This window comes from Malus sylvestris, chromosome 1, assembly GCF_916048215.2.
Source record: "Malus sylvestris chromosome 1, drMalSylv7.2, whole genome shotgun sequence".
Taxonomy (NCBI): Eukaryota; Viridiplantae; Streptophyta; class Magnoliopsida; order Rosales; family Rosaceae; genus Malus; species Malus sylvestris.
In genome coordinates this window covers 13,467,152-13,482,024 of record NC_062260.1, presented here as the reverse complement: position 1 = coordinate 13,482,024, position 14,873 = coordinate 13,467,152, and the positions used below count along the sequence as shown (strand labels likewise).

The 14,873-nt window shown below is 36.4% G+C and overlaps 2 protein-coding genes across 2 annotated transcripts in view; both read right to left on the bottom strand.

The window, feature by feature from the left end:
* Positions 1-14,873, bottom strand: part of LOC126631659 (tRNA-specific adenosine deaminase TAD1-like) — a 92,397-nt gene that overhangs the window by 28,200 nt on the left and 49,324 nt on the right. The window lies entirely within an intron of this gene.
* LOC126631413 (FT-interacting protein 7-like) lies at positions 2,407-7,424 on the bottom strand. Its single transcript, XM_050301549.1, has 2 exons — positions 7,135-7,424; positions 2,407-5,753 (listed from the first exon to the last, which is right to left on the bottom strand). The coding sequence occupies exon 2, from the start codon at positions 5,670-5,672 to the stop codon at positions 2,634-2,636; it is 3,039 nt and encodes a 1,012-aa protein (XP_050157506.1). The 5' UTR covers positions 5,673-5,753; positions 7,135-7,424; the 3' UTR covers positions 2,407-2,633.

Below are 14,873 nucleotides of genomic sequence, written 5' to 3'. Positions count from 1 at the left end.
TAAAATCATTTTTTCTTTTGAACATACTAATCCCCTGTTTTGAATACACATATAATACTATGTAATATGTTTTTTTTGAAACTCTACATGCCACGAAAATGTTTGTAGATAATAAAATCATATCTAAAAGTGGTATTGTGAACACCCAAAGGCAAATCCATAACAAAGCTCGTAAATCATAAAACAATATACTTAAATAGGGGTATCATAGTAGCCCAAAGGCATAACCATCACCCAAGGGTGAAGCTGTTCGACATTGGGTTACGCCAATGAAGAAATATGGTAGATCCCATCACCCAAAGGTGAAGCTGTACAACTCTGGGTTACGCCAAGGAAGAAATATATACATAACACACCGACACTAGCCGTGGCTAGTGAAGTTGCTTGGCACTAGTTTCGCCAATGAAGCCGGGAGTATGTCATAAATATCTCACTGCTCCTCAACTGTGTCCTATAGCCATATACAAATACAAACTCATGTTGTGTGTATGTGTTGTATGATTACCCACTAAGTAAGCACGGAAAACATAAATTACATTTCTCGTATCAAATCACCGGAGCTCAAAAGCTCAAAGCATTAATTCATAAACCATAATAAATTATATTCACAAATCTGTAATATTTTGTAGGACATAAAAGCAATAGTTCGTAAACCATATTCATAAAACATAAGTTCGATAAATCATAAATAAATCATGAAATCATGCTTTTCATGAATGCAAGCCTAGCATTTATATAAAAACATGCAATTTGAGAAAGGGTCCACTCACAGATACTTCATCGCCGAAGAGCCATGCAAACTAGAGAGGACGGGGTCACCACTAACAAATGCACCTAAGCACATAAAAGGGAATAATAAGTAAAACCCTACTAAAATGATTGAATTTGGGAAAATGGATGGCGGATTCGGATTCGGCACTTTGAAAAACCTAAGAAGGAACATCGGGTTCCCCTATGCGCCGTAACGGGGCGGCGGCTCGGGAAGCCACTCGCTGAGCACAGTAGCCCCATGCGCAACCTCATGCACCCGCGAATACATGCGTACTCGCTTTCCTTACGAGGCATGAGGTTGGCCGGTTTCTCGGCTCAACTTCTAGAGCTCCATTCGAGCTCATTTCTCCACCATTTTCGATGAAACAAAAGCCACAATGAAGCTTGACACGAGGGGAAGAGGTTCGTACCAATTTAGGACCAAATCATGGTTGGAGTTGGCCGAAAAATGCTTGCAAAAGGAGTTCCCTTGCCAAAAATCGGGGACACTTTCCCTAAGGGTTTTCCTGCATCCAAAAGCCACCACATCTCAAACTACCCTAAACGTTCACCAAAACGAGATCTACTAAGTTTTCGAGGTTTACCTTCATCGAGAATGACAAGAACTCGTCGTGGGTTTGTCGGGGGCAATGGCCTCTGCCACTGTCGAGTTTTCAGGACCTTGGCCTGGGTTTACAACGACGAGGTTTAGATGGTGGTGAGGGTGGTGGTTCGCCGGCGTGAGTTGTGGTGGGGTGGTGTTGTCGTTGTTGTTGTGTGAGCTGGGAGAGAGAGATGCAAAGAGATGAGAGGGAGAGAAAGGAAGAGAAGAGTGTCAAGGGGAGAGGGAAGAGAGAGAGTCGGGAGACCAAAAAGCAAGGGTGGGCCCCATTGGCACACCAAACAAGCCCAAAAAAAAGACAAACATAAAAATATCTCCCGATGTGAAATTACTAATTTACCCTCGACGTTCTGAAATTCGTAAAATTAGGGATGGGTCGTTATAGTTTAGGGACCTAATTTTCACTTAAGTGATAATTCAAAGACTAAATTGACAATTCACCAAAAAACAAATGGAAACTTTTCAACTTTCATTACTTGATCTTTGTCGATAATCAGATTGCGCGTTTATTCGTTTACCTCACTTCTTGTATTACAAAACACCATGTATTTGAAGCAGTATACCCTCTCTCCAGAGAAGACTACAAACAATGTCACAATTTGACATATAAAAAACAGTTGTTTCAGGCATTTCATTTTCTCTATATTTTACCCAATGTTTTTAAAGGCGAAGGCGTAGGCAAGGTTTTTAAAACACCGATATTACCAAAGCAAAAGAAGGAAGATTGAAGAAGAAGATCATGATCAGATTTATGCAGGTGCAATATAACGGGAAAAAGATGGAAGATTGAATGAGCATCGAAGCTCATATGTGCAATCCCAGTGGCAATATAACGGGAAAAAAGCGTCCTCCGGCTCCAGGACAACAATGCAACCAAGATAATGACATATCTCGGCAAAACAACAGTTCAAATTGATTGCATATTAATCTTATGTCGGAAAGAAAAATGACTGGAAATCACTGATGCTGCTTTACCAGTTCATCAATCTTTGCAAGTCAAGTTTCTACTTGAATAGCTTTGACAAAGTAAGAGGTATGATTCAACCATATTTATAGATGCTTGAAAATGCAGAACAGTACATCAATAGGAGGAGCACTAACCGGGATCACAACAGTTTGCATACATCTGTGCACTTCCATGATTGCAATAAACAATAAACAGAACACCAGCGGATACGCGTTACAATTTACAAGTACCGCCATGAAAATAAAAAATCAGAGACACTGGCAGGACAAACTTTACCACATCTGAGTAGACCTTTTACAACATACTATCTGTCCTTGCTGGCAGCCTTCTAAAGAAGTTAACCGGGGCTGATGGCATCTTACCCCTGAACCTCGGGTGCCTCATGAGGTAAACGCCACCAAGAAGAACCAGAACCTGGAAAGGTGTCACGTACAACACAATAGAAGCCACAAGACAGAAGGTAATATATAAAGTAGTGGCACGAGGATCGCGCCAATTGAGAAGTGCCTGAAGCCGCTCCCCTTGGGTTGCAACATCTCCCACCACAGTTTGAATCCTTCCAGCAACACTCCTCAAGCGATCATACCTCATTCGAACTATATCTGAACTCCGCGTTGTGGGGAATGTGTCAAATTCTTCATCAAGCTCGTCAGGGTGCACAGCATCTGCATATGAGATCCTTGTGTTCATATGAGGAGGGTACCTTGGGCGGTACCTCCAGTTCCAAATCCCTATCAGAAACATGTATAGGAAAACAGTTGGCAAAATCAATTCAGGGAAGCACACAAGCATCACGAAAAGAACATGTACTAGCACGGTAGTGATGGGGTTCTTCCAAGCGCAGACTTCTCCGAACCATTTTGCAACAGCAAACAACCCTGAAAAAACTGACATCAGTCTGAAAAAGTTTGCCTTGCTTCGCCTCATGCTCCAAAGATGAGAGTCTGCATCAGACATGTATTCAACTACTTCCTTCCTCAGAGGTGGTTCTGCCCGACTAAGACGAGCTGCAACTATGTTGACAGCTTGGTGACGTAACATATCTTGCTGCATCATAGTCAATGGCCTTGCATAATGCATCTTTGGCAAAAGTGGTTTAGAGTATTTAAACATCATGTTAACGAATGAAGTGCACGTAAATCTAATTGCAAGATGCAATTCACCCATCTTTTTGACACCTGAAGGATGAAGGACTAGTAATGGGTAATTGTGTGTGTAGACACGGCCAGTCTCAAGGGTAGAGATTCGAATCCGGACCTTGCCAATTTTCAAATCCCTACTGCTGCCATTTATATTACCAATCTGACTGTTATCAAAAACCCCAACAGTAAGAACTGTGGCAGGATCATATACCTCCCATGTGTACTGCTCATTGTATTTTGGGCTTAGGCTGTTATTTATGGTTCGAGTACGAACCCATTTGTGCCCATACTTTGCTACACAATATGTGTCTGACATACCCTTCCCATCCCTTGTTTTCATTGGGTGCAACCCTTCAGCATTTAGAATTCCGAGCTCCAACACACCAATATGTGACTTCCATAGCTGCTTAGCTGTGGGTCGAAGGTCGCTGCTGTAGTGAGTTGACTCATCAAGCACATGGTACCCTCCATCAAGGCAAACACGGAGATGGATTCTACTGGAAAACTTATCTTTATCTTTCTTCCGTTGCTCCCCCTCCATGGCATCTGACATGTGCTTTTCAAGGTTAAACCACCGGCCACGGATTAATCGATCATCTGCACGCCTCTCAACAGCGTTCAATGGTATAACTACCCTTCCTAAGGTCTCATCTTTGCTTGGACCTACACGATCTTCAACTGAAACGATCAGATGATCGTCAAAGGGTTCAGCAGCAACAAACATCAGGTCCTCGTTCCACATTGGGTTCATAGCTCGAGATTGAACTGGTTTTGTCTTTAAAACCTGATTACCAATCTGTACTTTTGCATATGCATCTGGGAAGCGGGACCTGTCGTGTAGAACCAAGTCCTGTGCCTCAATCACATTTACTCGAACATACCATAGTCTAGGTGAATGGTAAACTTTTGAACGGATGTGTCCATAAGCAACCGAAGAACCATCGTCAGGACCAATTGCATCCGAATGCCAGGCCTCTGGAAATGCCTCATCAGCTTGTGTGCCAAACCATACTGCAAGCATCAGTTCTCCTTTGTCCTTCCTTCCATCCTTGTCTGCGAGCCGATACCATTCTGGAGCCAATGGGCTGTCTGGTGGAACTCGATGAGGAACTTCATGGAGATCAAACCGTACTAACCCAACAAAATCATCTTTCAAAAGATTCTTGTCTTTGACTACAACGTCCAAAACAGATGATTGCTGATTGTCCTTTGCAAAAGCAAATACCTTGTTCCATTCAGGGTTCTGTCTTTTCTCAAAATGCCTTGTAGTTCCTTTGTAGTTACCAACTCTTACTTCAACATATGGATCAAGGCTACCTGTTATATCCTTGTGAGGAAGGTCACGGGCTTTCACAACTCGTACAAACAGGTATTGCATCTTTTCAACAAGGTCATAGGTGCCAGATGGCCTGTCTCCAGGTATGACTCGCCCTCCAACAATTCGCCCCCCTCCAAGGTAAGGGCTTGTCTCTTTAAGGGAATAATCAGGCGCTTGAGCTGATGAACCTGAGTACATACTGCGAACAACTTTAGAAGACTGTGGTTCAGACCTCATTTCCTGCATCCCATAGTTCACTGATGGCTGCATTGACGCTGAAGAAATATTCTGCTGCTGTGCTAGGTTGGGGTTTGGAAGTTGATGAAATGTGTGTCTCGACTCAGCTTTATCATTGGACAACATGTTTGAGTTAACATTTGGAACTTGTTGTGATTGTGATTGTGATTGAACATGTGCAGAGTGTGAATCTCTGTCCAGAGACGCATCCAGTGCAGGAAGTGGATTTGAGGATCTTATAGACGGGTCATCAGTAACAAAAACTTTTAGACCAAGCTCTCCTTTAACGCGTGAAAAAAGGCCTCGCTTCTCCAGAGGGTAGTGCAAAACAACAGCATCAGAATATGGAACAAATGATGTCCCAGTAAGACAAACCTTTCCGAGGAAAGATTTGGAGTTGCCTTTACCATGGTGGTAAATACAGGCTTCAAGACTGAGGTTAGAGAGGTTGTTTGGATCAGAAATGTTGAAGTAGAAGCTCTCATTCCAAACAGGATTGAGATCTTTTTCTTTCGTAGTGGTTTGGAATCTCTGATGATCAAAGTGGAGCTCCACAAATGCACTGGCTGCGCCCTGCCCATCTTTGGGCATAAGGTCATGGGCAGCCACAACCTCCACCCCTAACTTGAGGTTCATCGGACTTTGACAATTGAAGCAATACTGCTGAAAGATGTATAACTAGGTGCTTAAAGGAATTGGTAACACCGAACGAAGTACCTGAGAATGAACCAAAAAAGTAACTCAAAGTTTGCAGATAATATATCAAATGCCGAAACTAATAGGAAGAGAATCCCAAAAAACCCGTATATATAGAACAGTGAAATCATTAAAAAACCAAGTGTTTGAATGAGCATCACAAAAAATAACGAATGATAATCCCAATTTGCATAGTATAATTACAACTAATCACATGTTGTCTTCTGGAATCTGATACTATCCTTCTACAAATTTACAGTCACTTTTTCCCAGCAGATATTTCGGCAACCAAACAGAACATAAATCTGTTCAAGGGAAAATGGAGTTATACGATTTATCTTGTATGTCCCTTAAAATTGATAATTTAAAAGAAATAAAAAAAATAATCAAAAGGGTGATGAGAATCTTAAATCTTTGTATTCAACAAAAGGCAGATTCTGGCAAAAAATATTCAGTGCTTTAGCTATTAAGTATGTGATCTGTAACACCAAGACATTCTGAAAACAAAAGAAAAGGAGAAACAAACAACAAAAAGCCCTCCACTTTTACAAAATTCCAGAGAGTATCAAACAACCAAACTCCCCAGTTTCTTACTAACAAAAAAGGAGGACAAGAACATACAGAATCATCCAAAATCCCTCCCTTTAACTTTCCCCGGAGCAGTAATCTCGTGTTCTGCTCATTGAGAGTACTAAAACGTAAATATTTGAAAAGTAAGGTATCCAGAAATAAATGGTATATACCATGTCCCTCTTTTCAGCTAAAGTTGGACGAAAAATGGTAATACCATGTCCCTTTGTTCAGCTAAACTTTCTCAAGAAACAAACAGGAAAATATTCAAACTTTTAATCTGATTTTTCTTAAAATTTTAGGAAATTGTACAAAACCCACCTCCCTTCTTGACAAAACTTCACCTCCGGACACCAAATTTCTTTAGTTTCTTCCATGAGCATAAACCAATTAACTCAAATAACCATCATTTGCCATCCAGAAGGAAATAGTACCATGTCAACTTCTGTCTAAAGTCTAAATACTCAGAGAAAATACAAAACTTTTCATCCGATTTGGAAAAAATTGGAGGAAATGAAAAATTACTGGAGACCCAGATACCTAAGAGATAAGAACCAATTATCATGGTAATTGGTAAAAAAAGATAAAAACTTTATCACGAACAAATAGTCATATATCCACACACAAAAATTATCTGATTATAAATTCCAAAAATAATAAAAACCCAGAAGGGATTATCTCAAATATTTACCAAGCTTCAATTACAAACTCCAAAATTCACATATTTCCTCAATGATCAAAAACCCCATTAGCTGAAACAACCATAATCTATCATCCAACACAAAAGCACCCAATAAAGTACATAAAAACAACAGTAAAAAGAAGTTCTCACCTTAGTTTTTGAGCTTGACAGGTTGAGTTCAGAAGCTCTCAGCTTTTTGGGAGATTAATTGAATTGAACCCAAGAACATAGACCAGAAGAAACTCTTATACACAAGACACAAAACTGGAGAGAAATGGAAATGAAGGGTGAGTGAGTTTTCTGGGACGGTTCCAAGAGAAAGAGAGTCGTGGCATACGAGTTAAAATGGACTTTGATTGGCTAGAGAGAGAGAGAGGGTGGGGGGTCCTACTCTGTTATACGACTCTGAGAGGAGGAGTGTCCTGGTTTGTATTTTAGCGGAGGCGCATTTGTGCGAAAGACTGGAAAACCCAATAGACATTAGACAACAAATCATCACGGATTTAGTTGGTGATTGAGGACGAATTCAGATCCGTTTTTTTTTCACATAGCAAGTCCTGAGTTTGATTCTGACATTGATAAATTACAGAACGATGGTCAGGAGATATTAAAAAGCACCTATGAGTCTTTCTAGTCTCAATTAATTACCGGAACAAAATCACTAACTAATCCCCTTTTAGAGGATTAATAAAAAAATATTAGACAACGAGTAACGTAAGTTACGTAACACACTTGTGCGTTTAAAGGACAATCTGTGTACTCACTGGGTACAGTTTCTCCTTATTTTTCATTGAATTTTGGTGTTGCGTAACTTACGTTACCAACTCAACTCTTATAAGTTTATAACTCATTTTTTGGTTGTTTATTTATTTTGAAGTTAACAAAAAATTCTCTCTCTTAATGATGCTATCTAGCACGTTGGTTGAGGAACCGGATCCTCTCCTAAGTATGGGATGGGGATTCTTCTGACCTGATTATCTGGACCATTAAAATATAACTTTTAGAGGGTCTCCTATTTGTAGTTGTTAGATTAAATTTCAATGATCCAGATGACCCGGTCAGGAGGATCCCCACCCCATGCTCAGGAGGGGATCCGGTTTCGTTGGTTGAGTAGGCCAAAAGGTTTGTTTAGGGGGATGATTTTTTTTTTAATTCAAAGGGACATGTTTAATTTAGTCTAAATTATAACGAGAATTTGAACTTGAGTATAGAGGTGCGTTTAAAAATTATAGTGCCAACTCGATGATACCCTCCCTTTATTCTAATTGAATTTTTTTTTAACAAATGATATTATCTATACTGGGAAGAGAGTAAACTTAGCCTCAAAATAAGTTAGTATTAATATGTTTTAAATTTACCTTTGGCGAGAATCAAACCTAAGACCTTTTACTTACAAGTAAGACGAATACCATTAGATCATAGTACTAAGTGAATCCTCTATTCCAATTGATTAAAAATTTTAAATATCACAAAATTATCACAATTAAGTTTTTCGTCATTTGAGCCATAATTTTAGTCAATTTGGTCATGAACATAACATCAGTCTCGGTCAAGTCTAATTTGCAAGAAATTTACCAAGCAGGAGAGTTGGTTGACGTTGGTTGACGTTGGTTGACTGGCTGACCACCTTCCTATGTTATTTCCAGTCACAGAGCCAGTATGGAGTTATTGGTAGTCCTTGATTCTAGCAAAAATTCCATATATATTTGTTTGTGTAATATATTTGACCGCATAAACAATTAAGATCAATTAAATTACAATCTTATATTCCTAATTTTTTATTTTCTTCTATCATATTTGTTTTTCTTTTCTTAGCAAATAATAGGAATTGTTGGTATATGTTGGTATAAGCTTTTGGCATATGTTGGCGGGGATTAGCAGGTAAGTGCTCAATGAAATGGTCCAATGAAATTTTTTTAGTTAATATTACGACCTCATTATTTGAAAATCATAGCTCCGCTACAGGTTATTTCACATACTAGCATGATTTTAGTGCATTGAAATTCAAAACCAGAGAGGAATTTGTTTATCTCATCTTCAATTATTTTAAAGAGGGTAAAACGTGACTTGGTCCGATGAAGTGTAGGCAAAGAAAACATGTGTTTCTAAGTTGTTTGCAAATATAGATTGTTGACTCTAAATGACTTCAATATGACTCACAATAATTAGGCGCTCATTGCGCTTAAAAACAGACGTTCGTGTGAGTATTCTTAGTAATTTTGGACTTATTTTTAGTTACAGTTCTTGGAATTTCATTTTTATTTCACTTTACTCATTGTAACTCAAAAGTCATCATTTTACTCTCTCAAACTTAAAATTTTTTTCACTTTGACTTGTGGACTCTTTCATCTCCCTGAAACTTATAGGTTGCCTCCTGAAGAACATGTGAGACTCAAGACCCAATCAAACTATGCCATATGTGCAATAAATTTGATTTAAACCTCCATTATGCGTTAACATTCAACAATCAGATAATATTAAATTTAAAAGAAATCGAAAAAAAAAAAGAAAAAGAAATTGATTAGCCCCATGCACCCTAATCAAACCCACATAAGAAAATAACATATCTAAGTCAATGTGGATTGAATTTTGAGTTTAATAGAGTTGACTTTCAAGTTTCAAAAAGCAAAATGAAGCGAACTTCGACATTCAAAGAGCTAAATGACATCTTTTAAATTACAATAAATAAAATAAAATAAAATTTAAGTTTTAGATGGCGTAATTAAAAATAAACATTTTTTACTTGTTTTGAAAGAATACTTGAATTCAATATCATAAGCGGTTGAATTTAAAAATATATAATATCTGTCTATCTTTCAAGAAAATAAATTAAAGGTAGGCAAAGATTGATTCAGACCAAAAAGGATATCCTCAGACCAGAAAGGACTCGCGTAATTATCAATCAATGACATACACTTGGGTTACTGACGCAGGGGACCCATGACAGTGGTCATATGGCCTAATGCACAAATATTATCACCTAATTACAATTAAGACCTTAGGTTTCGGGCCATTTTCAAAATAAACTCTGACATTGTATTTTGAATTTGATAAATTTATCCTTATATATTCTTGATTGTCTGGTTCTTTGTTAAATTGGTAACTTAACAAGCATATGACTCTTAGAATTGATGTGAAAACAACATTACAGAGCTTCGGCGATCTCACTTCATATTTCAAAACTACAATCACTTACATAATTTGGTTGCAATAGTGTAAGTGTGGCTTCTAGATAACTGAGAATCATGGGCTACAACTAAGGGTGGGTTCGAAAAACCGAAAAAAAAAAAAATTGAACTGAACACCGAACCGAAAGAAAAAAAATTGAACCGAAATTGAAAAACCGAACCGAACCAAACCAAAAATTGGTTGGTTCGATTCGATTTCGGTGATTTGAAAACCGAAACAAACTGAACCCAACAATCCCTTACCCTAAAGAGATGCTTTTTTGAGTTTTGATTTTGGTTTCTATGCTCACAGATCTATTCATTTTAGGTGATGATGAAATTACAAAAACGATGCAATTTTATGTTAAAAGATTTTTTCAATGGTTTTAATTTCTCAACATAGTTCATTGTTGATATTGTTTCTAATAAAATATATCACCCGTGTGTGTGAATCTTAATCAGTGTTTAAAATATCGGTATCCGTGGAAATATCGATAGACAAATTTATGGATATATCGATAGGCAAATTTGTGGAAATATCAATGGATATATCGTGTATCGATATTGATATCGATTACCTTCGATGAAAATGAGCGAAATCTGCTCAAAAACAAGGAAATTTAAAATTATTTTTTAGGGAATGTCATATGAAGCCACAACACACATATGAATCAAGAATTAATTATGATTAGATATTGTGTAAGCAATAAGTATGTGATATGTGAGAAGAAAAAATTCCCTAATTATAATGACAAGTAATAAAATAAAGCATTTCATTAGAAAGAATAAATTATACACAACTTAATTGAAATTTTCATCATGAAAGCAGCACAAGTTTTATTGAAGTAAACTAATATCATAAAGAAAGAAATTAAAAAATAAAGAATGCATAGGCTTATAGATATTTCCTACAAACTTTTTGCAAATTGTCTGCAAACACCGAATATTTCTTGAAAATATCAAGGAAATTAACTGCTTTCCGGAAATATTGTGGATATCCATGAAAATATAGAGCATATCTAGGATATTTCAAACATTAATTTATTTTATTGTTTTGGTTTACAATGTTTTCTCAGTACTCTTACCAGGTTTTATTTCTGAATATTTTTCTCATGGAATTAATAAAGTAAAAGCTTTAATAGGTGCGGTACATGATGAGCTAGTAAGAAAGTGCTACTATGGTGTTTGGAAATCTGCATGCGTTTCTAATTATATTTGGCTTTAAGATCAAGGGCATGGAGGTGATGTACCTGAACTCGGATGTCCCCTGGATTAACTTTAGGGCTGACGATGCATATCCACACTATTGGCCATACAACATCTCATATTTCTTATGCTCAGTATTGTTTGCCTGCCTCAAGCCATTTTGCTCCACTTTAACCACTCAAAAAATTGAACCAAAGCGAAGTTAAACCGAATTGAAAAAAATCAAAAGAAAATCGAACCGAACCGAACCGTAATTTCAGTTTGGTTTCATTTTCGGCCAAAAACCAAACCAAACGCACCCCTAGCTACAACCATCACATCATCAATTTAATAATAAATTCTACATTCTAATATCTTAGTTGATAGAGTATTGAGTTTTTACTCAGGCATTTTGGATCCGAAACTACCCCTTCCCTAATTTATTATAATAGTTTCGAACTTTTCCTTCTCTCCCTCCCCCTAATAATAGTAAATTTTAAAAAATAAATAAATGAATAAAAAATAAAAAATACAAGGCATAAATTGATAAGGTTTCAAGACCTCATGGTCATATGTGAGAAAATTTGAAGATGTGATTTATTTAAAAATTACCTAATGATATTCTTCTGTACTTGTAAGTACTTGTAAGTTAGAGATCTCATGTTTGACTTGAAAAATGAGTTCAATATTATGACACATCATGAAGCTAGTAAGGATTACAAGCGTAAATCCTTGATGAATAAAATGAAAAGTCCAAAAGCTTCATTGGGCCATTTTGCTGAGCACCTACGTGCTAATCCCACCAACATATGCCAAAAGCTTATGCCAACATATGCCAACAATGATTATAAATTCATTGAATCCAATGATTAAGATCTAATTTGATCAAATCCAACGGTAAAAAAAATATCTAATGGTCTAAATTTAAATACAACGGCTAAAGTAATTAAAAATATATATTTTATGTGTTTCATATTCTTTCGTAGTGTTCACAAGTTTCATAGTGTTAGTTTAGTGATTTTTCAATATTTATCGAAATTTAAATATTTTTGGGTTAAAATGTTCATAAAATTAAATTAGTATAGTCTAAATAATTTTTTTTTTAAAGTTGCTTAAGAAAAAAAAATTATCCTAAATTCATTCTTTAATAATCTCGGCTATAAATTTAACCCAGAAGGGTTAGAGCAGAAAAACTGTTTTTGGGTTAAAAATTTTAGATTTTAAGAGTTGGAGATGGTCTTAGTGTAGCCATCGTTTGTTAAAATATATATATATATAAATATATATATATATATATATATATATATATATATATATAGCTATCTAAATCACTCACCCGTTAAATAAAATATTTGTTGTATAACAAAGAATTAAAAAAAACAAAACTTTGTTGTATAACAAATACAAAATTTTTTATCTTGTATTTATGTTGGAGCTTGTGGCTCTGATGTTTGAAAGTAACCTCACAGAGTCACAACTAATGCTAGTTCACCTACATAAAAAAGAATTTCGTTTATTTCTTTTTTTATTTTTTATTTTTTTTAGCATTGTAAGAAAGAACAAAACGCATACCCTCTGAAATCTTTTGCAAGGAAAAAAGCAAGAAATAAAATTTTTATAATTAGACTTTGCAATATCGTGTGCAATATAAGACAAATATGAATAACACCATTCTTAAATCTTTCAGTATAAGTTTGGGCGAAGGATTTTTAAGTTTTTAAGGATTGACGCCTAGTCAATAAGAAATAGATCACAAAATGTAGGACTGTAGGAGGGCCAGATTAGAAATGCATCATATATGCTTACAAAAACATGAGAGAGGATTGTACAAATTCTTACTTAAAGTGTATCATTTGCAAATCTCTTGTACATATATTTGTACTGATCATGTAATGTATTTCTAATCTCTCATATCTAAAATTTTGTAATGTATTTATTCTTCACTTGACCTAAATTCTTAATTTCTTAGGATTTGGAAATTACTCATCTAAATAAAGCTCATCTACCGCAGTGGATGCCCGTGATAAATTACAATCTACCACTGACATCGTGCCCGTTAGTATTCTAGATGTAATAAAAAGTCTTTGTTTTTACCATGGACTATGCCCATTGTCAAATACAAAGTAACCACGGATTGTGCCCATGGTAGATTGGGATCTTATACCACGTGTTATGGCCATTGTGGATTACAAATTGATCACGACTATTGGCCATCGTAAAAAAATTCCAAAAATTAAAAAAAATTTATTTAATCAATAAACAAATAAATATATATAAAGATATTTATTTACAACATTGCATATTTACTTTATAAAAATTCACATATTCAAATATTACACTAAAAGCTAACAACAAAATGAGTAGTTATATTAAGAATACCAAATCACTGATATGCTACAGTTGTTACCAAAACATGTAGACTTTGTTTCACTCTAAAACAAACTCAAGTCCTAGTTCCAACCTTGGTCATCCACTGATACTCATCTTCTTTGCAATCCTTTCTTCAAGAAAACACACATCTCCAGCAAGCCAATCACAATTCAAATTTACAGGTGCCTAAACGTAGTAGTTGATATTTGAGTTATAAACCTCATGCATTAGAACCACCAACCACCTATGAGACAAACAAGGAGAAATATAAAGCTTAGAAATCAAAACTCATCACTTAAAGACATCATATACAAAACAATTCAAATTCACAATGTCAATTAGACAAAGGGCAAGTAATCATAACCCAAGTGAGTACACAGTGCCTGTCAAAAAGCACCTAAGAGACCTCGTGTATAAGTATCAAAGCATATGAAGATCAATGTGCATGTCTTCCTCTATGTGTGTGTGAGAGAGAGCAAGAGAGGAGAGAGGAGAGTTTTTCATGGGGCTAACATTAAAGTAATTAAGTAGTGGCCATTTAACACACTATGTTCTTAGAGGTCAAGACAACGGTTCACCAAAACTTGCAATCAAAATTTTCAGTTCTCGGCACCGATTGAAGGACTGTGAACCTTTAGTGTGTATTGCAGAGCGAACCCCACTCTTCAATTGATTTAGCATAGTTGTAACTGTTGGAACTTGTGGGGGACTCCCAGTCCCACATCGCCCAAAACCTTTTTGAAAGTCACCTTTATAAGTGAGTTCACTCACTTATAGTTTGAAAAGAATTGGGCCAAAGCCATGGACCTTGGGCCTTAGACTTGGAGGGTTTGGGTGTATATATTAAATGTCAAAGATGCGCCTTGGAGGATTTTTGCAATCAGTTTTTTCCGAAAGGATAAAACTGATCACGTGAACAGTTACAACTGTTCTTAAAGATAAACATGAACGGCTTTAACAGCTCCATTACGCCATTATATATATGGCCGTCAGATTAGAAACCAATACAACAATTCCATCGCTTCCTTTTCATACTTCACAGAGAAACACCGCAACCAATTCGCCAAGAATCCAAGTTCGAGTGCAAGAATTTGGGTTAGATAGTTGTATCCTGCAAGATAGACGTCCATTGAACTGTTGCACTGGTATAGGGACGAATTTCTGTCT